We start from the raw sequence: 25,372 nt of genomic DNA on the forward strand, positions 1-25,372 counted from the left end.
TTGTTACTTTGGGGGGTAATTGTGCAAGCTTCTTGTCAATTTGGTTCAGGCTGTCTAAACCGAAGCCAAACAACTCTTACTATCTTTAGCTGTGGACGGTAACGATGACTGCATGCACCATTTTCTGTATGTTTACTTTAGGCCATCAGTCAAGAGCAAAGCAGCCTTCCTTCAGCACACCTCCTGCAAAGAGGACACAGGAAGAAAAATGAACAAAGAAAAACAAAAGGAAAAAAAAAACAAACATCATTTGCAACATCTTTTCGTGCAATAGTAACAGGCTTTTGGTGCCATCATCAGCCATGGCATTTCATTCACACAGAACACTTGTGGGCACATCACATATGCTTTTCCACTCAACGTATTTTTAAATGTTTCCCAGGCAACTGTTTCAATACAATATGCCTCCTTGGCAACCCGGTACCCACAAATGCCATGCCACTCTCCCTCTTTTTAGGTCTTCTCATCTTGGCATATAAAAATCCAGTGGCTCGATTTTCAATATGCAGCCACCCAGGTACTGATCTGTCCTTACACGTGAAAAGGGAAGGCTGAATGGAAAAGATGAGCTGTGCTCTCGACTCTGGACATTATCATACGCAAGCCCTGGTAAGCTACCAGAGGAAGTGGGTTTCAAAGCTTCTAACTGAAAAGACTATGTCACCTACCACTAAAATTAGGGAGAGCTTACAAAACCATCTCCATTCATCTGACTTTCTCCGGAACACCACCGAGCCTTCTCAAAGCGAAACTGCGTGTCATCTTTGGTCTCCTGACCATGCCAGAGGAAGTATTACACAGCATTCGTAATTCTGTGGCTTGAATTGTAATATGACAATGAAAATAATCACATTTTCCCATTTCACTACAGCTAGAGAAATATGACTGAGTTACTCTTTCCAGTGCTACATTTGCTGCTGCTCAGCTGTATAGGATATAACCCTGTCAAGTCCTTTGGCTGCAGAAGCTTTCACCAATGCTCTACATACATACTTCTGTCTCCCTCATAATATCTTTAGGGACATTTTCATTTACAGCATTTGGCAGAATGGACATACTGATTCTTGAGTAAAGCCACAGAATATTTGACAAGAACAAAAAACTGCCAACATACACTCCTAAACCAAGCATGGGTTAGACACAGGAATCAGAACACAACGATGTTCAGTTTTCTAGCAAAGCACAATTTATCCTTAACATTCTCCTCTGATCCTGGAGCTATCACTACAGAACCAAAAATATTTTAGAAGGACCAAAACTATCTGATACCATCAGTCACTATAAAAAAGACTTTTAATAAAACTGCATATGCTTTAGCCTCAAAGTATTTATATACATATATATATATTTATATACAGTTCACACATGCAATTACATCAGGCTCTGAGAGAAACCCAGCAGAAACTATGGCATCTCTTCTTCATTGATTACTCCATAACAACAGCTGAAAATTACAATTTTTCCAGGCTATAAAATGCCTAACACTCCAAATTCTACACCGGCAGCAAAAATCTCATCCCTGTCTGTGAGTTGTTGTATCTGTAATAGAGACCCTGCATTACCAGGCTTTCTAATTCTTCCCAAATGCAGGAGCTCTCATTCAATGTTGCAGCTGTTGGGTAGGAAATCAGAAATAGCAGAAGGCGGATTAGTTGATAATGTACCAGTTCTTTCCCAGCAAATGCTGCCACCTGCGTTTTACACTCTCCTCTTTCCCTCAGCCCAGGAAAAGATCACTTGGTTTGTTTGGCAGGCAATTTATAGGCTTTAATGATTGTGGAATTGCAAAAGGATTAGAATTTGTTATAATAGCCTCTTCTTCCTGAGAGCAAAAGTTAAAACTGAGGCCCAATTTACAGCAAAAACCAGGGAACATGTAAGCAAAGATTAAGCATGTGCAGCTTGATGAGACTCTACAGGGAGTAGATAACTACACATGCTGGCACTCCATTTACAAGGAAATCCCTAAAGATAATCTGTAGAAGCATTCTAGCCTCCAAAAGCTCAAATCCTTTGACCATTGGCTAAAATCCAGTCATGGCTGCTGATGATAAAGCCAAATCTTTGCATTTTTATGAGAAGTTTTTTCTAAGATTGCAAAACATTATCATTATTAAATTTAGCAAGACCCAAAATCAAGTGAGAAGCAATGGGATTTCCATGTCAGCAGAGGAAACTATAGAAATGCTCTTGTCCAACATGGCAGAACCAAGAACAGGTCCTATTCTACACTTCACCTTCCTGCTACAGTAAGTACATTTTTAATTCTGAAAAGATGCAGAGTAAAAATACTTAGTACAGATAATGGGTAGACATTTCTAGGACGCTAGTTTAAAATCTACAGTAGTTACATCAACAAACAGAACAAGAATGACAACATTCACTAATGTGCTTGCCTTCAAAGGCTGCAATAGGTATGTATTAAACAGACAACAATTAAAAAATCTTACTGTACCACGGTTTTGATTAAATCCACCAAATAATAAAAAACTACAAGCTACAGTTGCTACGGATGCAGGTTTGTTTTGTTTTTTTGCTTTTGCTTTTACAGTCATAGGCTACAACAATAATTTTCACTGTTCTTTTTATTATATTCTTTCACTTGTGGCCCTTTTTGTACAATAACTGACTTTTTTAGTCTTATCCATAATAGAGCTTTTGCAAATGTTATAATGCATGAGTCACAGTACTAACAGTAACACACTGCAACACCTTCAGCATGAAAAACAGACAACACTTTGGATGTCTCTTTTTGGAAAAGTCACATCTAGCAGCACAAACCTGTTAGTACAACGCATGAGTTAGGAGCAGAGGCCATCAAACTAGCATGCACGGGGTCGTAAGATGTATAAAACACTAACACAAACATCTCAGGAGCAAAAGAAGAAACCCTGTGGCTTGAGCAATCGTTAACACAGATACATACACCTAAGAAACATGTACAAATGCCTGCACAAACTAGCTCAGTAAAAAAAAAAAAAAAAATTTGAAGCAAGGTTTCCATATTATTTGCTGCCGCCAAGTGGCGATTATCAGTGGTGTGACATAAATTACAGCACAGCCACTAAGGCCAGCAAGTAAAAGCAAAACAAAACAAAACACTTCTTGTTTTGTCTTCTTCAATTAGCATATGCTGTGGTGAAATCAGAGCTGAACTCTCCCTCTGGTATGGAAAAGGAACATGGCCTTATCCGGGCTTCAGAAGTTTTACCCAAAAAAAAGTGCTGTGTACCTGCTCCCCCCTACAAGGGCCTATTATCAGAGAAACTGGGATGTTTATTTCCTCAAACAATTATTCTCATAACGATTATGAAGAATTTTATCAGCGGTTACTTTCTGACCCTTTTACCTGTTGGGGAATGGAGGAAGGCGCTGACAGACTACTCCCTGCCGGCTGCATTCCGAAAGGCTCCAGCCTGCTTTGCGCGTCTATCAGCTTCAAAAACTACCAGTTATGGCTCAGTTCTTACACGTGTTTTATTTCAAGTCATCCAGCGACATTCCTGCCAGAAAAGATAAGCAGCGTCACTTCTCCTGAGGGAACTAGACCAGAGACACATTCCCAATCTACTTTACTTTTTGAATTAGCATATTTTGGCTTCAGCCACGTACCAACAGCTCTTTGGTGTCGGCACAACAATTATTTGCTGGTGAGGAGCACCGCTGAGCCCACAGCCATTTTGTGGGGCTCGTCCCAAACCCCATTTCCCTCATCCCCGCCAGGCCTGAGCACGCTGCCTTCGCGGACTGGCCTCGTCCAGCGCCCCCCATCTCCAAAACGCTACTCCCGTATAAAACTTAAGGACTAAACCCAACACTAAGGAGTCAGAGAAGCACCTAGCAGCTACTAGCAGCCGAGCTGCCCGCTTGTCCCCTCAGGGCGGGCCCCATTGCGGAGCGAGAGCGCTGCGAGGCGAGCGCTGAGGCGGCGCCTTCCCGCCCAGCACCGCCCCCTGACGGAGCGCGGAGGCCGGGCCGCGGCCATGGCTGAGGAAGGAGCCGCCAAACTGCGCCTCAAGCCCAGGAAGGCGCCGGCAGCCTGCAGCCGGGAGCCCGGCCCTGGCTTGGAGCCCCCCCGGCGGCGCCAGTGAGTCCGGGCGGGACGGGGAAAGGGCTCCAGGAGCGGGGGGGGGCGCGGCGGCGGGGCGGGCGGCGGGCGCGGAGCAGCGGGGCCGCCTCAGCCTCCCGTCCCCGGCCGAGGGTCGAGCACGGCCGCACCCTCAGAGCACGCCGTGGTCGTGCCGCCAGCACGTTGCTGGGAGCGTGAAAAGTTACTTCGTAAAACGCCGTCCGAAGCGTCCTGAAGAAATTTAAGTCGATTGCACTTCGTTAAAGTGCGCTGGGGCCCTGCGCCTTCTGCACGTTCCTTGGCACCAAGCAGCACCCCCAAGTATGGAGCCTGTGAGGAATGCTCGCTTATAAAAAACAATTTATGTATTTTTTTCTTCAGAATAAGACTCACAGGGACCAGAAATAAATTATTTTATTTATTTATTTTCCAGCCCTCTAGTAGCGGAGGGTTGAGAAAAGGAGTGAAGAGATAGGGTTCAGGTCTTGTTCCAGCCTGTTAGGATGAGCAAGTGTTCAGTCAGCTTCGCCCCTTCCAAAAACAGGCTTCAGAAGGCTGCTCTCTGCTCTCTTTGATGGCTTGTAATAATTGTCTGTGGTTTCTTCATTGTGCAGCATCATTCCTGGACTGTGACCCACAAAAACGCAGCGGTTGAAGTGAGAACACTGGAACTAGAATTCCCACATTGACAACCCATCTCTCTTTTCAGATTGGCTTTTATACAGCATTACTAACATAAAAACCCTTTTATGCTTGCTTTATAGTTAATCCTTTCTAATGCCTTCCTAGGAAGGATTAGATCAAGTTGTTTAGAAAGCTAATCAGTAATTTCAGAGTGCCACATGGGAATGACCAAGCACGCACAGGAACCAGTGCAGTTTCCTTCCTTACTGCGAACACTCTATGATTTCTGTGCTCAGCAGGTGTCAAGCTCAGTCTCTGAGAAGAAAACACCGTGCCTATGCTTAACTATTTCACTTGGAAGTAAAGACTAATAAATGCCTGTATCTCCTTTGTTATAAGTAGAAAGCAAGATGTTCTTTTTAAAAACAGTGATTCTGAAAGCTGTAATGCTTATGTAAGTCATGCTAGACTATAAAATGAGTTGATGGGCTAAATAATTTGTGTTCTAGAAAAATCTTGCTGTAGGCTAGACAGAGGTTCCCTTGGTAAACAAATGGTGTAATAAACAGCTATTTTTTTTTCCTCTACAGGGAGCTTTGGCTCTCTTTTTGATTGAAAAGTCCGTGTTTGTGCACTTATTCTTACTGACAAATACTTTTTATGCACCTCTTGGTGGTTTGACATGTTAAAGTTGTCAAATATAATACTTATCTTAGCACATATAGTGCTACTTGATCAAGAGAAAATAGGTAAGAATGGAAATGTGTTGTGCAAAGGGAAGAGTGACACCAATTTGCGGTCATAAAAACCCTAACATTGTGCTAAGCCATTAACAAAAGGGATCACCACACTAAGCCATTGAGTTGGGCTGGAACTGGTTAGTACACCATCAGCTATTGAAAATGTAATTTTAAAACTTCTGCCTTGATAAAGCAATATTTAGGAATAGCTATATCTTAAGAAACCTCAGAGTTACTTGAGGGGTAAGTCAAAATAATTAAAAGGCAAACTAATAGCAATGAGAAGTATTTCCTTCTCTCTTTCTCACCCCCAAACTATTGGATTCTCACTCTTCACAGGGCATTGGCTGACAAAAGTTCCTGGTTTGAAAAAGATGATTTAAATGAGTGTGAAAAAACATGGATTTTGCTTCTGAAGAACATAAGTCAAGATTTACAGTGCACAAGTTGGCAAGCAGTGTCCAGTTTTCCAGAGTTCTTTGGAAAGGCAGAGGTAGTGTGCTGTATCCTTCTTGTCCTCACTTTGTGTAGTGCTTAAAATGCTGGACAGTGAATGCTGTTAAGAGGGAAACAACAACCTGAAATTGCCTTTAAATAGATGTTGGTTGACAGCTCTTTGGCCTCTACATATTGTAGTGTGACTGAGTCTTATGTGGCATGTAGCATAAGGACAACTTACTGGGCTTTTTTTTTTTTCCTACAGTATGGCAAAGTTTAGCACTTCAGAATGTTTTTCTGGAGAGGTTACCTGCGTAAGTATAAGCATTAGCACCTGCCTAAAGGAATGAAACTGGAAAAAGCAAACTGTAACAGAGAGGTAAATCATACCGTGATGACCTTTACAGTGCTCTGATATTGTTAGGCAGTATTATAACACAAAATACAGCCCTTCTGAAGTAGATTTTTTTTTCTCTGAACAACAGCAGGTGGTTGTTCTTGTTTTTTTTTTGTGTTTTTTTTTAATATCCTTAGCCTCTGAAGGACATACTAAAAGTATGCTATTCGTGTTTAATTGGTGGGAATAGTTTAGAAATGTTAAGGAAAGACACACATTGCATACATTTCAGAAATTGTTTTGCAAGTGCTGAAGATGCATGTAAATAAGATGCTTATTGCTTCAATGTAGTTTAGCTTTCCCTGTAGTGTTTGTAATATGTCCAGCCTCGGTTTTAATCTATGGATTTAACTGCATTTGTTCTGAAGACATTCTGTTTATACATCACAGAGCTCTGAGAAAGAGAGTCTACAAAAAACAGAAGTCTTTAAAATTGGAATGAAAGACTTTGAATGGGTATCTTTTCCATCTTTTTGCAAAGAAGAATTTTTAAAAACAGATCTTAGCTCCCCTCAGCTATCAGAAAGCCAAATTGACTGTTTACCTGATGAACGGGGCCAAGCAGATGAACTGAAAAGTCTACCTTCTACAGCTGAGAAAACAGGCTGTGTAACTGCTACAGATCAGGCCAAAAACACGGTTGGGGAGGACACACAAGGTACCTCAACAATGGCTATAAATCTTAAATCATGTAAAGTCACTCAGCATAATACTTCTGCATGCCACTTGATGTTGTCACAAAGCACTGCAAAAGCTCTAAACTTTCAGCAGCACTGCAGAGGGAGTGTACAGAACAGCAAGGAAAACAGGAAACAGGATGAGAGACAGCATCAAGCACAAATGCATCAAAGCAGTATTTCATTTGGTAAGGCCAAGACTGTGCCCACAGAGAAGACACCACCTCTTGTGAGCACACCTGGAACTGAAAGCTACAAGGAGAAGACTGCAAACCAGAGCGAAGGCTCTTTAACTCTCAGCAGCTGTCCAATGTGTCAGATTCAGTTTAGTGGAATGTAAGTCTGCTATTATTTTTGAGTAACTTGAGAGTATATGAAAAACAATGCTTTTGGTTGCATTCTCTCTATATAAAGTAATGAAAATAAAGTAGGTGAAACACTGAAGTATTTTTGAATGGCAGAATTGCCTACTTCTAATTCAGTTTAGAAGTTCATGATTACTAAATTGTGTTGCTTCAAAAAGAAAGCTAAATTTGAGATACACATTGCTAGTATATCTAAAATTTTAAACTACTTAGTACAGAAAACCTTTTTTTGTGAAATTTGTATCCCAATCCATAAATTGTTCCAAAGCAGCATTCTTGTTACTTAAAAGTTGACTTCACAGCTAGATGGATTCACCTCTTCCAGGTAACAATCTCTTCAAGATCCAGGCTTCACTGTTACAGCTGCACTGGTACCTGTTCAGTAAGTACCTGGGTGCTTTTGGATGAGCAACTGTACTCTGAATTTTAGATGTAGCTTTCTAGGTCTGGGCAGGTTAGAAGAAATCTGATTTTCCTTATGGAAGCCCTGATTATTACAATGAAATGACTTCAGTCTTCCATTGCAGTCAGACTACCTCTGTTTAAAAAAATCCTCCCAGACATTGAACATGTATTCTATGATATGAATTACATTGTCTCTGGAAGTGATACCCCTTAGTAGTGTTTAGGCTGTCACAGTTGCTGAAAACTAACATGGTTTTGAAAAGAACCTTTAATACTGCTGAACAAGGAGACAAGGATAGCTTCGTTAATATTTACAAAATTGTGATCATTGTGTCAAGAGATTTAGACAGAAAAGCTAAACTTAGTTCCTGTCTTCATATTGAGTTCTCTGCTACTGGCTACTCTGTACTGATCAGGATTACATTTTATACAATCCGCTTTACAAAAGGCTGTTGGCAGTGGGGCAGTCCCAAAAATAGCCCTCCAGAGGAAACAAGGCAGACTGGAGAAAGCATCCTGCCTCTTGCAGGAACCTCTGTTTGATGGCCTCAGGTTAGAAAATTAAGGACGGGTTTTCTCTCCTGTTTCAGTTGCCTAATGTTTTGTCTTAGATCATAAATGCCTACAATGACAACTGATACTAAGATCACCAAGAACAGGAAATTGCATGCAGATGCAACGATCCTTAAAATCAGTATGCACATCAGTGTACAGCACACCAAAAACAGAATTACTTGTCCCGAGCATAGTGAGCACGCATGGTCTTCTAGTAAATTCCATTAGCAAGCTATCTAGCAGCAGGTAATAGCAACTACAAAAGGCTGGGGCAGGCTGTAATGCTTCCGAGCATAGGAGTGATTTATCCACCAAGCTGGTAAAACGATGCTGTGACTACACAGGAAATGAGAGGAGAGGTGAGAAGTTGCATAAATGAAAGGATTTGACTTTGTGTCTCACTGCAGAAATCCTCTGTATCTGCAGGATGTCGCAATTGGACATTGACAGTCATCTCGCTAGATGCCTGTCTGAAAGTGCCGATGATATCATGTGGTAAAGCCAGAAGGATGAAGAGCAAATGCACAAGCTGAAGATGAACCTTTCTCAAAAGCAAAGGAAAAAAGTTTGTCGAGGAAACAGGTTCTTGTCTCAAACTTCTTGAAGGATCAGAAATTGGTAACTGAAAGGAAGGTCAAGTGCCACACAACACGGGCCATGTATAGGGTGTGATTTTTTTCCTTTCTGGAGGAACACCACTAAATTTGTAACCTGACTTTGTAGGTTTCTAAGTCAGTATCCATGTGATTAACATAACTACAGCAGAGTAACCAGGCTCTACTAGTTTCATAGTAGTGAAATGCAGTTAGATTTTAACATGCTCAGACAAGATGGCTGTTCTGGGAGGTCTCCCCCCACCTTATAACCTGTCATTGTTTCAGAATAAACAAGCTGAGAGTTTGTTAAGTCAAGAAGGTATCACAGAAGACTCATCCACTGTTTTGGTAACTTCCTCATAGTAGCAGGTAAGCATTTTGTAAGTTTGAGAAAAAGTAACCTCTATGAAGGAGAATGACATATAGTGACAGTTTCCTAACACCAAAGGGAAAAGGTTCCTGCAAGTGAAGTTACCTGTTTACTGAACAGGGTAATTCATTAATTGTTCAGGCAGTATACCACAGCTTGAGTGACAGCCTTACAAGTTCAAATTAATTTCTTTTGACAAAGGGCTGTATGCAAGAATAGTACAGTTGTACCTGTTTCAGAGATTTTGTTTACAACTTCATTCACAAAGTGAAGAACACAACAAACTTCACTATCGAATGGGTTTTGTGTCTCAACAAATGCGAGTCCTGGACCTCAAAAGCCTGCGGTTCAGATGTAATCCAAATATGTAGAATGAACAGAATATAGTATCAACATACAGGAAGAATCCTAGAGCTGTTTTGTTTTTAATTTACATTAAATCCCATTAAAAAGTGAGAGTAGGACATAGCCCAGGTAGCTGATAAATAATAACAGTCTAGTAACTTTTCATTAAAGTCTTTAATAGATGTGCAATATAAATGATCTTAGCTGTTATGGATTAGTATACCATCTTCTGCACAAATAAAACTGGTCAGCAAAGATCCCAACTAATTAATTATACAAAACTACAAGAACATATTTACTGTTTTACAATCATTAAATTAGCTAGAATTTTCATTTACTATTTCAAATAAGACAACTATATATCATAACCAGATCCATTTGTAATATATTAGGATTTTTTCAAACCACACATTTAATTACATCCTTCATTTTCTTTTATTTATAAAACAAGTACTTTATATAAAAAAATTTCCCCTTCATTATGAACAGAACATTATTCATACACTTGCACATGAGCAACCAAACCTGTATCCAGCAAACTATTTGGCAACACAGCAACATTGTAAATGCCTGTAAGTTTTTAAATAAATCAAGTATTCTTTACAATGTTTGTTTAGCAAATGTGTCTGTTCTTCCTTCCCTCCCTCTACCAAAATGATCTGGCCAACTAGAAACAAGGTTTAAAAAAGAAAAATAAAAACAACCAAGCTGCATTTTTAATATTTCCATTTAAAGTTCTATGCTCCAGCACATCAAAGGACAGCTTAATCTGTCATATTTCCATTTATGAGCTGCCTGCAGTCACTCTAACTTCTTTTTTTTAATCAGTTGTATAATTAGGGGAGTTGAAACAAAGAAAAATTATTCAGGGTAAATAAAGCAGTTGCCATGGAGAAGGAAAAAATAACTTAAAAGTGTCAGATTACAATTAAAAGGTAAATATTGCCGTTACTCAATTAATAAAGTATCTAAAGTTCAGGCATTTGAGGCAAGTACTTCTCACTAGTAAATTATTTAGTGCTGATTAAAGCACATCTTGCTTAATATAAAAAGCTACAGTCCAATGGAGAGAAACCCACAACTTAGACCTGATGGGATTAATAAAACTAAATAACCACACATCTGCATAACTGTGGCTAATGAGGGGATACAAAATGTAGATTGTTAATCAATGGTTAATTGAAAATTTTAAACAATGTTTTGGCAGTCTCATCCTAGCACCTCATGACTTGGATGCGAATCCGAAAGATGTCATGTTCAGCACCTAATGCAATGCTGTACCCTGAGAAAACCATATGTTAATATAAAGAAAGTGAAAGTGTTGCTATTTATCCTGCAAGTTACACCAAATTAGGTGAGATGACATGGCACAGGGTTTCTCATTTTTTGCTTTCCACATTTTTATCCTCTATCTACAACCCACAACATACAGGTAACCAAAAACCCAGCAAGAAGAAATACTGCCTCTGCTGTTACTACCTGCAGAGGCAGGTAAATCTTCACAAGCATCTGAAGTTTTAGATAGCAATGCGAACTTACTAGTCCTCAAATGTAGTGACATGAGTTTTTCCAAGCTGATAAATTAACCTTTTTGATGTAACGAACCCTTTATCCCTACCTCCCACACCCCACCACCCCTATGGTTTCCACAAGAAGGGGTTCGATAGTTATCTTTCACTTACCCAAGTTCTTAGGTATATACCTTTTTGTTCCATTAAAAAAGTTACTACTTTGATGCAAACCATTTTACCAAAACATCCCATTCTTTTATGTAGAATGATTAGTTATTAATATACACTGAGTAATTGTAAGCAGACAGTTTATCGTAAGTAGGAGGTGTGCTTTATCAGGAAACTGTATTTTGTATTATGGTTATTCTAGATTTACTATTTAACCTTTAAGGCTATGCTTCGTTATGCTTTTGCTCTATTTCTGAATATTTGTACTGTTGATAAAAACACTTTCCAAAAATCTAATATACAACCCAATATCACTGTAGATGTAGGGACTGCTTTAAGTGTTTTCAGAAATCCTTTGTGTGCAAATGTAGTTTTCTTCAAATCCACACATTTTGCTAAATTTGGAGTTTCAAACAGGTTGTGAAATTGATACTGGAAATTCTAAATTGGAATTAATATTGCTGAGTCACTGCGTTTCAAATTCTATAAAGAAGCAAAGGAACATTAGGTTGCAGCTGTGAACCATATGTTTCATACATAAATGGTTACTGGAATATTAACAAGCAGAACTTACCAGGTTTAAGAATGTTCCAAATATGTAACAATTCTTCAATGCAGTTTATCCATTTAGGCACTTAAATCTTGTACCCAAATTTACGTTTTGATTGCTAATAAAACACAACTCCTTTTAAATACATCTGAGACGTTTAGACAGGTACCACTTGTCAAAAAAGGCATCAAAAATAAGCTTCAACACCACCGTAATATATTTTATTCTTCAGGATGTTACACTCTAATATTCTTCAATTGGTAGCTCATTGCATCAAATGTTTGTAGAAAGTTTGCAGTTCTCAAAGTTGTTCAGAATCTCCTCCCCGAGGGATGCAATGAATGTTTCAATCCTTCATGAAATAGGCACAAAATGCAAATTCCTTCATTAATGAAGCCAGTTGTGTCAGTGCCCAGAACGTAAGAATAACTTAAGTGGCGGAAGACACCCACCAAAATCATTATTCTCTTCTTTGATTTTCAGCAGCAATTTTTTTTTTTTTAAATCATTGGTCTCCATCCAAAATCTTACAGTTCCCCAGCCTCGCATGCATATACTGTAGTTAAGGATAAAGTTAAAGGTCATTCATATTGTCTACAACGACGATGGCATTCCTTCATACCGTTTCTTCTGTTGACAGCAACAATGGATTGATGTATTCAAACCCTTCAAATTCTGACTGATCTATTCGTTTTATTATATCTCTGAAAAACAAATAAAAATACCAATTTAGTTTAGTCTTGCTGCACCAATTTCAGAATCCTGAGGTCTTAGATTTCTAATAAATGCAAAATTTGCTTTAATTCATTTTACTTCTGTATCTAAATGGGCAGCAAAAAGTTTCATTGTACTTTTGACAGAATTGCACCACACACTAAATGCTTCACAGACAAATGACATCAACAAGAGTGCTTTCTTTCTCAATTTTCCCTGTACTGCACAGAGCTTTCCTTTGTTTTTCCAGCTCCAAACTTTCCAACCTTAAACACTTCAGTGACCCCCCAAAACTGTCTGCAGTTATTCTACTGGAGTTGGAGTATATTCTACAGGGCAAGCTAAGTCTCCTGTCTAACTACCAAACCATAGTCTCTCATATTCCATCTGCTATCTGAAGCAACTTTCCTCTTGTGCACAGGAATGGCTCCTCAGCCTTCAAATTCCTTTAACAGAGGAATTCCTGGAATTTTTTTCCATACCACATTTCAACAGTAAGTTTCTATAAGATTTTTCTGCCATCTCAGGCTCACTGAGACATGAGAAGCTGTGTCAATTGTTTCTCTACTCAGGACAAATTTAAGCTGCCCAGGTTAGGAATCCAGTTTTCGTGTCTTCATCCAGTGCCAAGCACATGCTCAACAAGAAATCAATACAGTGTTCTGATCACCTAATAGATTACAAGGCAGTCTAATATATAAAAAGTGTGGGAAGTTATGCAAGACACATAGAATTCTTCAAGAATTTCGAAGTGAATTTGGTTCCTTTCACTTGACTGTTTCTAAAGCTAGGTACGTATTTAGGAATTACAAAGAGGAAACTAATTTCATAACTTCTAAGTTCTTAATATACAATTGTATTTAGGGAAAAAAAACATACTCATCATCTGGGGTTAGCTGCACAGGTTCGCTGGTAAACTGCGTATCAAAGTTGTCCAAACCATAATCATCTGTGATCTGAGGCTGAAATGGAGGGGTTGCTTGCTTCTTTTCCAGCTAAGAGAAAATATAATCCGGAAAGGAAAGAAAAATTTAAACGTTAAAGCATTTAGTAGATCTAAAAACAGACATATACATTGGCACTAGAGTGCATGCACAGATAAGGCACTGAGGTTATTTTTAATATTGCTAGAAGATATAAACAAACTAGTAAGACTTAAGAGTAATAGATTTTGACACTACACGTTATATGCTTACCTGTTTACCCTATTGCTATATTTTAAATACAAAACAACCCTTGAAAAATAGTAAGAAATTAATAAAACTAAGACCATAGAAAAACTGCTTCCCAAGTCTTTCACCATATAAATTAAAAGAAAACATTGTTGCTATGTAACTTCAGCTTCACACTTAAAATCAAAAACATATTCCAGAAGCTTTCCAGTCAAGCCAAGATACCTTCCCAGAATATAATTAATTTTTCTCTTTTGTAAGCTCCTCTAAAGCTGCCTCTTGTAAAAGCAGACTCTTAGATTACTAGTTGCATTTAAATCAACCTGTCAATATAACCAGGCCTAATGTTAGATGCAGCACTGAACAAAACCAGTAAGCAGTATTTACTAACATCGCATCAATGGCTAGCCACATGGCTAAGCAGTCATTAAAAGCAAGTCACACCAACCAACACAATAGCTTGAACAGCCCAGAGGCTTATTCTGCAATTAAAATATAACTATGAGGGTATTTACAGATAATATTGCCTTCTACAGGAACTAGAAACCAGTATTTATCTTCCATACCAGCAACAGTCAATTAAAAAAATGGTTCTGACTCAAATAATGCTGTTCTAGTAATTAAGAACCTTTTCTCATTTGCTGTAACAGTAGCATGTTCAACAGTAGTTTTTTTGTTTGTTTGCTTTAGTAGTTTTCTAATTAAGGCAACCCCCTGCTATCCTCCACTTATCAGAATGCTCTTATCATGGGTTTGAGTGACACAGGAGCTGACGACAGTTTACATGTCATTTGTTGAAATCTCGATCCACAGCACTTCCAACAAAATAAATAAAAATGGAGGAAACAACTCCACCTGGTTTAGCTTTCTTTCAACCGGCCTGTGTTCCAGTGGAATACCACCACAGATTGGAGTTCTGACTGGGAAGCTGGCAGAAGCCCATGCAACTGATCCAGCTGAGATACTGATTCACAAAACCAGTCAGTAATCACATCCAGGATGTTGTATGACCAGATTCATTCTTGCCAGCTAAATCATGTTTTGCCTCAAATGCAAAGGAATACCACCATATTTTCTATGTTACTTCTATTATATTGTAATATTTCAACTAGGAGACTTAGAGTATAAAGCATCTTGAATTACACTAAACAGCTTTTATAGGATTGCCTATGAATTATTCTAATAGATTTGTATACTTCTCATGTTTTTCTTGAAGTTGTTACACAGCACTTACATTTGTGAGCAGAATTTTCTTCATCATGACTTGAAATTTCACACTATGCTCTCTGAGCTACACTCTGAGCTTTATAGCTATGTTCTTTGTGCTTTCAGAGTTGTTTGAAGTGATCCTATGAAACACTACAGGCTTCCCATGTACACCACAGTTAACAGTGGTTTTCCCATTTAATGTTACTGAATGAAATTTGAATTCTAAGAACAAGGGAAATCAATGGGTAAGTAAATTCAGGCTTCTGGTACTAACAGTTCTGTTTGCTGCTATTAAAAGGCTACCAGATTTGATCAGTATTCTGATTTGCTAGGGCCTATGTGGTATATACACTTTGGGTTAGCCTTGCTGGCCACTGGAGGTCACCGTTCCTCTGGAGAAATATCAGATAGAAAAAATCAACATTCGTAATTCCCTTTGGAAGAGATCTAATGACACTAACGGAAAATTGAAAAACCACAATTTGTTCTCATGCAACACATCCTCAGTGACAACAGTAATAAATGACAAAGTAACAAGACTATCTTAATATATGGGTTTGTATGGAGATTGAAATTTAAGTTTGGTTTTCCTGTTTTCATGTATGTTTCACTAAACATACATTTAAAATTGGAATACTTCAGGCTATTAAGCCAACTAGGGCATGCCTTTTGTTGGAAAAGCAGCAGGTAGTCTTCCTTCCTATTTCACCATTTTTTTGAAATACTAAATGCTAGGAAGCATTTAGTAACAATTGCAACTTTTTTTTTTCCCAACAGCTTTTGGTGTCTGCTCATGCAAAAGCAATGCCCAACTTTCTGATATTAGTTACGGTGAATTTGCCAGAAAAATGGGATGGATTTTAAAGAAAGGGTGGGTCTGCAGTTTGTACTGTCTGCATGTGCCTGCACTGATTAAAGCTGAACTGCAGCTACACACTTAACATGCCTTTTTCTTCTGAGATTTGAAAAATTCAACACGCTTGAGTGTTCCATTCACTGTCTGGACTACAGCCAGTAATTTCCAGCCTTTTTCTACACTTGAACCAAATATGATAAAGTAAAGCAAAAACGTTCTTAAGTAAATGAGGAATTTCAACACAGACTTGGGTTAAAACTTCCTATTTGGATATCTTTGTCACTCAGTTACACTACCTGCTTCGGTATATCACAAGTACTGACTTTCCGCTGTGAGAAACGTAATACTTTCATGGTGACATTTTCATCTTCTTTGGCCCCAGTAAGACAACACCACAACTCCACAAGTGACCTACAACAGTCTGAACTGTTCAGAGTACAGGAAATTCAGTAATGGATTTACAAGTCATGATGCTTGTTTGCTATCATTGAGAATTAATAAGTTATGCAGCTAGATCAGTTGCTAGTTTCTGAGATGAGAAAGGAAATGTAGATACTATTTCCAAACAAGAAATACTTAAGTAAAATACAAGTCAGGCAATGAACACCAATATAGTTGGTGCTCTGCATTTAAAAATAGAGGTCCATAAATAATTCAGCCATTTAGGCTTTCTTCTCTAGCTTAGTACAGTGTACTCAAGACTGAAATACTCCCACACAGATATTTAATGCTGCAGTACAAGGAGTTAGCACAATATATTTACTTTTCTTCCTGAGGAACAGCATTTGTGTGCAATTAGTAGGCTAATCTAACCAACGTAATATTGCTGATATCTCATAAATGAAAATGAGAATAGTAATTAGGTCCTTAAGACTTGCATCTTCTGCAACTCTGCAGAACATTAGACTAGAAATTTAAGACTAACAGGCAAAACTTGCAATTTAAAAATGTAAGTGTACAAGTATGGGAATGCTGTGGACTATATTGAGCAAGAAGGAAAATGTATGCCTGATGAAGTGCAACACATCTGCGAAGAGCAAATAATGAATTAACCTGGAAGTCTTACTATCTGAGCAGAGAATACATCTGTCCTGTATTCAAATTTGTAGTAGCACAGATTTGAAACTAATTCTGAAATTTACATTCAGTTAAAAAAAAGACACAAAAATACAAAGCTATAATTTAACTTAAGAACAGATAAGCATGATGTAAGTGATAAGTAGATACCACTGACCAAAATAGGTCCGTATATTACCAGCACATTAGGAAGCATAGCTTTAGGCCAGAACATCTCATCATGCTTGGCACCAAATAAACAGCAAAAATGTGATCAAACAAAAATTCTCGCTCTTGTGTTTAAGACAACACTGGTGAGTACAAATGAGGATAGAAAAAAAATTGTGAATCTATACCAGGCCATGAATCTCAGTACATTAGCATCCCATCCTGTATCAGGTCTTAGAAAGCATCATGAAACTAGTTTAAGACAGACAAAATCTGTTCCCTCCAAACAAGAATAGCAACATGAAAGAAAGAGCAAACTGATTTTCTAAAAATTGCTGTAAGGCACTAATACCGTCATTATGAGTCAGACGTAGGTACGTGTTAACATTTCAACAGCAAGGCGCTCAACTAGATGTTAAACATCAGACTGTTTATTTGTTACACTTAGTAACCATGGCTTAGTAGTACTTTTTCCATTATGTAATGTATAAACACCATAAAAAGGCACTAGGATAAGAACAGACTATGTACTGAAACAATCAGAAAGGTTGTTTTGGTGTTTCTCTGACTGCCGTCAAGCCATCCTATACACAGAGTGAGTAATCTAAAATGTTCTTAGCTGTGTCACGTCCATCTACATGACCAGCACCTAAAACAACATTTATGGTGTATGGATTCACTTTACTATTCCTTATTTTTTTTCCGTGCAACTCAAGTTCCAATCAATTTTTTAAATCAATTTTAAGCTAAATTCCTTCTTCTTAACCTTATAAAGATACAAATAACTTTTAAAGTCAGGTCTTCTCTACTCATCATCTGCTTTTCAAAAACCAATTCTGATTAAAAATGTTATCCAAATATTTAGTTTTACCCTCAATACATTTCCCAACATTAGAAATTTAGCTTATTTTTTTTCTGACATTTTAGATCAACCTGAGCAACATTGTCATAATAATCTCGCAAAACAGTACAGACAACCCCTCCCCCCCTTTTTTTTTTAGATACATACTTAATACCAAGGTTTTCTGCCAAAAAAATAGGTAAAAAAAAAAATCACAATTCAAGTTAAATTAGCATAAGTGTTGACCAAGCAGCAGTTTCAATTTAGAGGTTCTTACACAAATAAACAAAATAAAAATCCAAGTCTTCTATATTAAAAAAAAAACAAACACCCTACACAACAGAAACCCTGCAGCAGACGATGTTTATGCCTTACCACAAGCTATAGCAAGTTGCATTATACACCACTAGAAATAAAAATCAAGAGAAGTCTGATAGAATTAAATACACCCTCATAAACATGGTAGAAATAGCTTTGTAAACAGCAGGTATTTTAAAAGAATGGCTCCTAACGTAGTGACTATCTTCTCTGAAGAGCGTTAACAATGAATGTCTGAACAGGGCTCAAAGTAAAAATGTAATCATGCAGTTCTCTCTCCTCTGAACTTCTTTCATGTTATTACAGGCACTGTTGCTTGCCTGTTTCTACATTTCCTGCAGACTTCCAAGGACTAGCAAACACCATACGCGTATATTTTCATTCTTCAGCTAGGTATTAAAAATGCAATGCTGGCAAGGAAGTATTCCTGGCTTGTTTTGCTTTGTTACTTTTATTGACATTTCAGCAATGTCATTTCCCTGGTGATTTTCTATGAAAACAGAAGTAGGCACAATTACAAAGAAACAGAAGTTTTTATAAAGCTAGTTTTAATACGTTTTTATGCCTCTAAAAGCACTGAAATGCACATCGTCTACTCCATCATAAGCTAAACACTTCTCTAACAACTATACTAAAGAAAACCTGAAATTATCAGATAATCATTTTAAATAGCCACAATGCTTTCAAACCACTTTTTTTTTTTGTTTGTTTTTAAATGTACATCAAGTTGGATACAAATGTTTTCTGTATGTGAAGCACCTCCTCTCCCACAGCTGCATACAGACTGGTTTCATGGCTCAGTTAAATACTATCCTTCACTCCCTTCAAGGCAGTGGTTCCACCAATGCTTCAATGTTTTTTGAAGTATTCTCTAAAATTCATCATGTATTTTAAAAATGATACGCACAAGTTTTAACCATTCTTCAAGTTTGGAAAGAAGCTAAATCTCTAGTTGGGGCAAAAAAAGCCAAAAAAAAAAAGCCAAAAAGCCTGTTTGCATTACCTTACGTCACCTGAAGAAATGAAAATAATTTTACATTTATCAATCTGAAATACTTCTTGATTAGTGCTTCTAATGGGGTTGCTACATATATAAAAAAAAACTACAGAAAGTGTTCCTTTTGAATATGTATAAGCAGAAGTAATTATTTTTACCAGATCCCAGTCTATACTGCGGAAAAACGTATGAGACTTGATATCAGAAAATCCTGTTTGTGGCTGACAACCAAGCCTTTCTTTGGGATCCTGCAAAAAAACAAAAACTAATGTTACATACTGAGTCAGTTACAGCCGTTTTTTTTGTCAAAAGCTCATCTTCACAACTCAAGCATGTCCCAACAGTAAATAAAATAATGCAAGAAGATGCACATATTATGGCTACCAAGTAATTTCATTCTTTTTTCTTATTCTTTGATGACGTTTTATTACAGTTCATTTTAAACATGGTATTTTACAACTCAATATAACAAGATTTATTTAAGAATTCATAATTAATATCCTTCTCTCCTTTAAAATTATGCTTCTATGGATTTCAATCAATTTACTTAAATGAGTAATGAGCATTTCAGAGAAGAGTTTATAAACATCTAGAACAGTTTTTAGCTAGGCGTGGGCTTTCAAAACAAGTCTATAATGTGGAATTTTTAAGTAATTTAGCAACTAAGAAGTGGCATGTTGTTCTTTTAAACATACAGGATGCCAAGGTTTTATAGATTTTCTTAATAGTAAGCAGATTAACTTCTTAACCGTATTCCTTTCAACAGGAAGCTCTGACTTCCAGATATTAGATGCTAAAAATAAAAGAATGTTATTTACCTTGTTTAAAAATCCTTTTAACACATGGGAGGCCTTGACAGAAAGAAACCTTGGAATCCGGATTGGCTTCTCAAGAATAACTGTTATAGATTTAAAAACAGCAATTTTTTAGTTTGTTTTATGATATTGACCATGATTTTAACACAAACATACTGTTTTAAAATGTTACCATTTGGAAAATGGGAAGATATCATAATTATTTAAAATAATGCAAACAAAAGGAGCTACAATAACGCAAGGACTATTGCACCAAAACTTCAATATTTCCTAACAGAAATGTTTTCTTGTCTTTTTCTGTTCTTTTCAGTACAAACAGAGAATAGAACATCTTTAGATTCACTAGCATATGACAAAGTATACTTCTAAACAATACTTCAGTTGATACTAAACTCATCAAGAAGACTGTAGTAGAGTGTTATGCAACTGCAACAGTAACTAGCTTAAAGAACAGTTCTGCATTTTAGGGGAATAGGCAACTCTACAGTTGTTAAGCTTTAGAAGTTTCAATTGTAATAAGCATTGAAGCATTATTGTTTAGAGAGCTTCATATCACTATTCCAGAAGGGTACAACTGATTAACAAACAGTTATACTAATTCCCTAAGAAGTAAAAGAAAAGTTACATGGATCTAAACTATAGCTTGGTAAGGTTCTTTCTCAAGAGGTCCTCCTATCCTCTCACATAGCATTGAATTTTCATTCTTGGACTGCAGAGTGCCTTTGAACAAAGATGCCATTCCATGCAACTTCTGTTGGTTATTTCTACACTCTGAGCATTCTTTGTCTGCAGCAGGCTTCCTAATTCCAGGCTGCTTTATCTCAGTTCAACAAAATTAATTTCTGGAACGAAGAACTGAAAATATTGGGGCCCTTTACATATAGTAGGTCTGCAGGGAGCCATGAGATAAGAGAAAAAATAAATAAGACAGTTCTAAGTGTTTTACTGCAACTGATAACTTCCATTGTTCCTTCCCCAAGAGAATTCGTGGGGAAGGATAAAAGACTGTACCTTGGAAGAGGTAATCTTCAGTGTTCATGTCTGGATTGTCAGTAATGATATCAAATGGAGACCTTCCTGCCATCATTTCAAACATCAACACACCAAGAGCCCACCAATCCACACTGAACCCTGTAAATATTTAAAGAGAAGATTTTCAGCCAGGACTCCTTGAATTTTATTGTTCTCTCAATATGAAGATTAATGGCCTGTTTCTGCAGGTACTGAAATTCTCTACTGTCACTGAAGCCACAGAAATACTGAACAGCATCACTGGATAAGACTTGACAGTTCTCAGAATTTGGACAGCAGAGGCAACCTGTATAGGATTTTGTAGGCGTCTGCCAGAGAGCAGTCCTCCACTGTGTTTAAGCTGGAAATTTGTGTTTTATTTTTTTAAAGGGGGTTGAACATTCTCGAATTTTATAACAGTACACAGCTCAACCTGCTGATTAGATCAGTTCACAACTAACACTGGTTAAAAGACTAGTTTTGATTCTGCATAAGCAATGAATTTTGACACAGCATTCTATAACCTGGGGGACAAGAGCAGCTGGGATGTAAACTACATCAAGGAATGGGCTTGGTTTTGATACAATATCATTGAATTGTTCTTTTCCAGGGAAAGTAGGATTTAAAAGAAGCTGAAATGAATGACTACAGGAGAAAAAATACTTTTTCATTTCAAAAAAAATTAGACCGTGCAACATTCATATTTTCTCAAAATATACTAACAGTAGTATTTGAATCAACCTAGAACCAGAACCTAAATTTCTGCTCAATTATAACTCCAATGTCAAATTGTTCGGTCCTCGCTTACCATATTCTTCTCCTCTTAGGATCTCTGGTGCAATATAATTTGGTGTTCCACAGAAAGTGCTTGTAGTGTCACCAGGGCCCAATCCTTCCTACATATACAAAACAGTTAAAAAATAAATTAAAAGTTGACCTCTATTTGTCACATAGGAAACAAAATAGAAATCTAACTGAGCCAACAAGGTCAACTTCTTTTGTCCTCAAAAATGACCCACATAAAAAATAAAAAGGAAAAATTACAAATGTGGTCCTATTCTTCAGTCATTTTTCAGAGTAAAATTGCTATTCCACAACTAAATTCAGGCTTCAGTAACACTGGAGATAAGCAAAAGGTAATTTCTGCCAGGTTTTTTTAGTATCGCTGAGTACTGTATTGGACTTAGAAGCTTGAACAGAGATATACTGAGTGACAGAGAGAGACGAGAGAAATGTAAGAAAAATCCTACCTTGCACATGCCGTAATCTGTTAATTTGATATGACCCTCTGCATCCAGAAGAACATTGTCTAGTTTTAGGTCTCTGTAGATTATGCCTCTTTCGTGTAGAAAGTTCAGAGCAATACAAATTTCAGCAGCATAAAACCTGAAATTGAAAAGGAGAAAATCACATTAACAGAGATTGTACACACAGCAAGTGCAAAGAAAAAGATCTGCTCTTAAAACAAGAGCTTACAGCCAGCTTTTCTCTATGAACAGGATACTGAAAAGCAGCTACTTTTATTTGCAAGGACATTGAACTCATTTAAAAAATATTCCTTAAAATAAGGCAAATTATTTTAATTTTATTAATGAAGAAAATATTCTGTATCTCACATATTTTTCAGAAAAATCTGTAATGACACACAAGAACCGTATTTTCAGCTTAAGACAAGACTTTACACAGTGCATGATAGCAAGCCAGGTTTTTCTTCCTTCTATCACCAAATATATTAATTCAACATATGATCAAAAGAATTAAAATAGCTACGTCATCTACCAACCTATCAAACAAGTGTTAACTATATATGAAGCAGTAAACAAAAATAAATGGGAATAACTTAATAACTTGCTAATTATGAAATGCTTTCTTAACTTAAGAAGTATGCATCTTTTTTTTTTTTTTTTTTAAAAAAAAAAAGTTAACATTTCTCCCCATGGCACAACATTCTAAGCTTTAAAAACAACCTTTCATTCTTCCTTTGCTATTCATCTTCTTTTATAGAATAAAGTTTTGAAAGCATTTCATACAACATTAAACAACACAAGAAAACCACTAGAGCTGGTTTAATAAAATACCTTGCATGTTCTTCAGGAAGTTTTCTTTGCCGTTGCATATGAAACATAAGATCTCCCCCATTTACATACTCTATGACAAGAAATAATCTGAAAGTATATAATACAGTTAATGGCTTCCAGTGAAATTCTCAATAGGAAAAAAAATATTTGTACTCTTCCAATTCAAGCCATTTTCAACTTCCACTCTTGAATTAGTCACTCATATTTCTCAGAAACTATTTAAGAAGGGAAAAATATTTATTTAATCCACGTTACGTAGGAACACATCCTTTATTTAAATGCAAATAAAAATGGTGAATTCAGACTAAATGGAAAGGGGCAGCTGCATTCAACAGTTTGGTGTTAACAAATATACACGAATTGTTCTCCTACTATAACTTGTTTTCTTTGGACCAACTAACGCAATCTGATGTCGATGAACTTATGCACTTGAAAACAGTTTCTTGCTTCTCTGTTTCTTCAGTGTAGGACACGACAGCTATAACCAAACCAAATTCAAGACACTGCAAACTGATTCTGCCGCCTTCCGTAGATTCGGGTATTATAAAACTCACATAGCAGCTGTTTTACCCATATATCAATGATCAAGGTTTATAAAGCAAAATTTCATATCTTTCTTACCGACTTGTTGTTTGAAAGCATGAATGTAAACCAACTAGGAATGGGTTACTGGATGCCTGTTCAAACACATGTTTCTCTGTCTGTACCCAATCAATATCCTGAAATAGAATAATTGAACAATCAGAACTTCTGCTGGATAACCACTATGGGTATTCCCAGAAATTGTGAACATCTATTCTCCCTTATATAGTGTCAGTGCTATGATATTCTTAAGAAAGATAAAAATCCCTTGATCTGGAAGATAACAAACAATTTAATTCAATTATATATTAAATTATATAAGTTCCTTAACCATTTAGAAAAGGCTCTGCACAAAATTCACCTAATTCCTGTCAAGAACAGTTTCACTGTAGTAAGATATTGTATGAAGGAAAGCAAAGTTCAACCACAGGACAACCAGCCTGGCTGAGCAACTGAAGTCTCAAAGGGAATCAAGAAGTGTCTCCATCAAAACCAGATCTAATTGGTTTTGTGCTGAGACACTCCTGAAGATAGAGCACCACAGAATGGTAAATACAAGTGCCAATATGAACCTCAAATTCAATTTTGAATAGAACAATGTGTCCACTTTGGTTTTAATGAATGAGCATCTCCTAAAGAGACTTCAAAGGAAACTCAGTTTTGTACATACGTACAGTACGCTAGTATGTGCTGCCTGCTCACTGCAGACCAGTTATCCCATCCCCTGCATGTACCCACCATGGCACGTTCCAGTCCTATGGCACTACAGGTGATTGAAGCCTTCCTTCTTTCTTTGCTGGGATTTGTTTATACCCATTCTATTCCACCCCCGACTGTTTTTGTTCTTTTTGTAACTTGTGCATTTGAGTGTGCTGGTTTTTATAATCAACGGATTTTTGATGATAATCAAGATGTGCAGCACCAATTTGCATAGACGTGTTTTTTTTAAACAAGCCAGTTAAAACCTTAGTGACCTTAAATGGTAGCAACATAACTTTTAAACCTACGGCAAAGAACACTCCAAAGTGCTGTGCACATGCACACTGTAACTGTAAGAACAGTTTGAGCTCCCAGTCTGAAATACAAATACTTTGCATATAAATTATATAAATTTGTCTGCCTTTGAAAACATTTTTTTCATTCTAAATTAAGTGCCTGAATTCTACACCATTCATCTCCTCTCACAAATTAGCACACTCAAGTTGGCACATTCGTCATGTGCATTCTACTAAAATTAAGATTTTTTTATTAAAATAAGGGATATTTCTCTCAAATTTCATCCTGATGTTAGAGTTTTTGCAGTTGATGATGCATTCAAAACCTACTAGAACTTCTATTACACAAATGCCATCTAAAACTTCAGCTTATTTTTTTTTAAATAGTATTAAGCTTTTAAAATATGTAATGGAACATAATTAGCAGCCTTTTACCTCATCGTCATGGACCAATTCTTTTTTCACTACTTTCATAGCATAAATTTGATCATTCTTTTTTAATCGAACTAAAAGAACTTTGGCATAGCTTCCGCGTCCAATAACTCTGATTAAATCAAAGTCCTGTAGTCCAAGCCCCTGAGAAATCTTAATTCCATCCATTCCATCAATGACTGGTTTGATATCCTGTATAAAAAAGGAAACAAATTGACGCTAGAAACAGATGCTTTTATAACAAGTAGCTATTACAGCAGAGGTCTTTAATCACTGGACAGAACACGCTAACTTCACATGCTGTTCTCACTGCCACAC

At 37.1% G+C, this 25,372-nt stretch overlaps 2 protein-coding genes across 9 annotated transcripts in view; one reads left to right on the forward strand and one right to left on the reverse strand.

The window, feature by feature from the left end:
• The first annotated feature begins 3,902 nt into the window (after window positions 1-3,902).
• On the forward strand, window positions 3,903-10,187 carry FAAP20 (FA core complex associated protein 20). 2 transcript variants are annotated; one of them, XM_068658664.1, is made up of 4 exons: window positions 3,903-4,087; window positions 5,773-5,926; window positions 6,659-7,281; window positions 8,678-10,187. In XM_068658664.1, exons 1-4 carry the CDS (start codon window positions 3,984-3,986, stop codon window positions 8,715-8,717), a joined length of 921 nt encoding a protein of 306 aa, XP_068514765.1. In that variant the 5' UTR covers window positions 3,903-3,983; the 3' UTR covers window positions 8,718-10,187. The 2 variants fall into 2 exon arrangements, with proteins under 2 accessions (XP_068514765.1, XP_068514764.1); XM_068658663.1 differs by having other exon boundaries at window positions 3,915-4,087; window positions 8,697-10,187.
• PRKCZ (protein kinase C zeta) overlaps window positions 9,741-25,372 on the reverse strand; it is a 46,670-nt gene continuing 31,038 nt past the window's right edge. For all 7 annotated transcript variants that reach the window (XM_068658641.1, XM_068658642.1, XM_068658640.1 and 4 more), the window contains 10 exons: window positions 25,058-25,246; window positions 23,667-23,764; window positions 23,046-23,132; window positions 22,218-22,353; window positions 21,776-21,863; window positions 20,968-21,087; window positions 19,960-20,039; window positions 19,300-19,389; window positions 13,404-13,519; window positions 9,741-12,514 (listed from right to left, as the gene is read on the reverse strand). In XM_068658641.1, the coding sequence (XP_068514742.1) occupies window positions 12,427-12,514; window positions 13,404-13,519; window positions 19,300-19,389; window positions 19,960-20,039; window positions 20,968-21,087; window positions 21,776-21,863; window positions 22,218-22,353; window positions 23,046-23,132; window positions 23,667-23,764; window positions 25,058-25,246 (1,092 nt within the window). In that variant the 3' untranslated portion in view covers window positions 9,741-12,426. The remainder of the gene's footprint in view (window positions 12,515-13,403; window positions 13,520-19,299; window positions 19,390-19,959; window positions 20,040-20,967; window positions 21,088-21,775; window positions 21,864-22,217; window positions 22,354-23,045; window positions 23,133-23,666; window positions 23,765-25,057; window positions 25,247-25,372) is intronic.

This window comes from Anas acuta, chromosome 22 (genome assembly GCF_963932015.1).
Source record: "Anas acuta chromosome 22, bAnaAcu1.1, whole genome shotgun sequence".
Lineage (NCBI taxonomy): Eukaryota > Metazoa > Chordata > Aves > Anseriformes > Anatidae > Anas > Anas acuta.

Bases quoted from the DNA above. Each gene is read 5' to 3' on its own strand.
- FAAP20 (XM_068658663.1), top strand. From the start codon at position 3,984: ATGGCTGAGGAAGGAGCCGCCAAACTGCGCCTCAAGCCCAGGAAGGCG. The intron at 5,927-6,658 runs GTAGTGTGCTGT...TATACATCACAG, and splicing joins AGTTCTTTGGAAAGGCAGAG to AGCTCTGAGAAAGAGAGTCT. The intron at 7,282-8,696 runs GTAAGTCTGCTA...CTGTATCTGCAG, and splicing joins CAGATTCAGTTTAGTGGAAT to GATGTCGCAATTGGACATTG.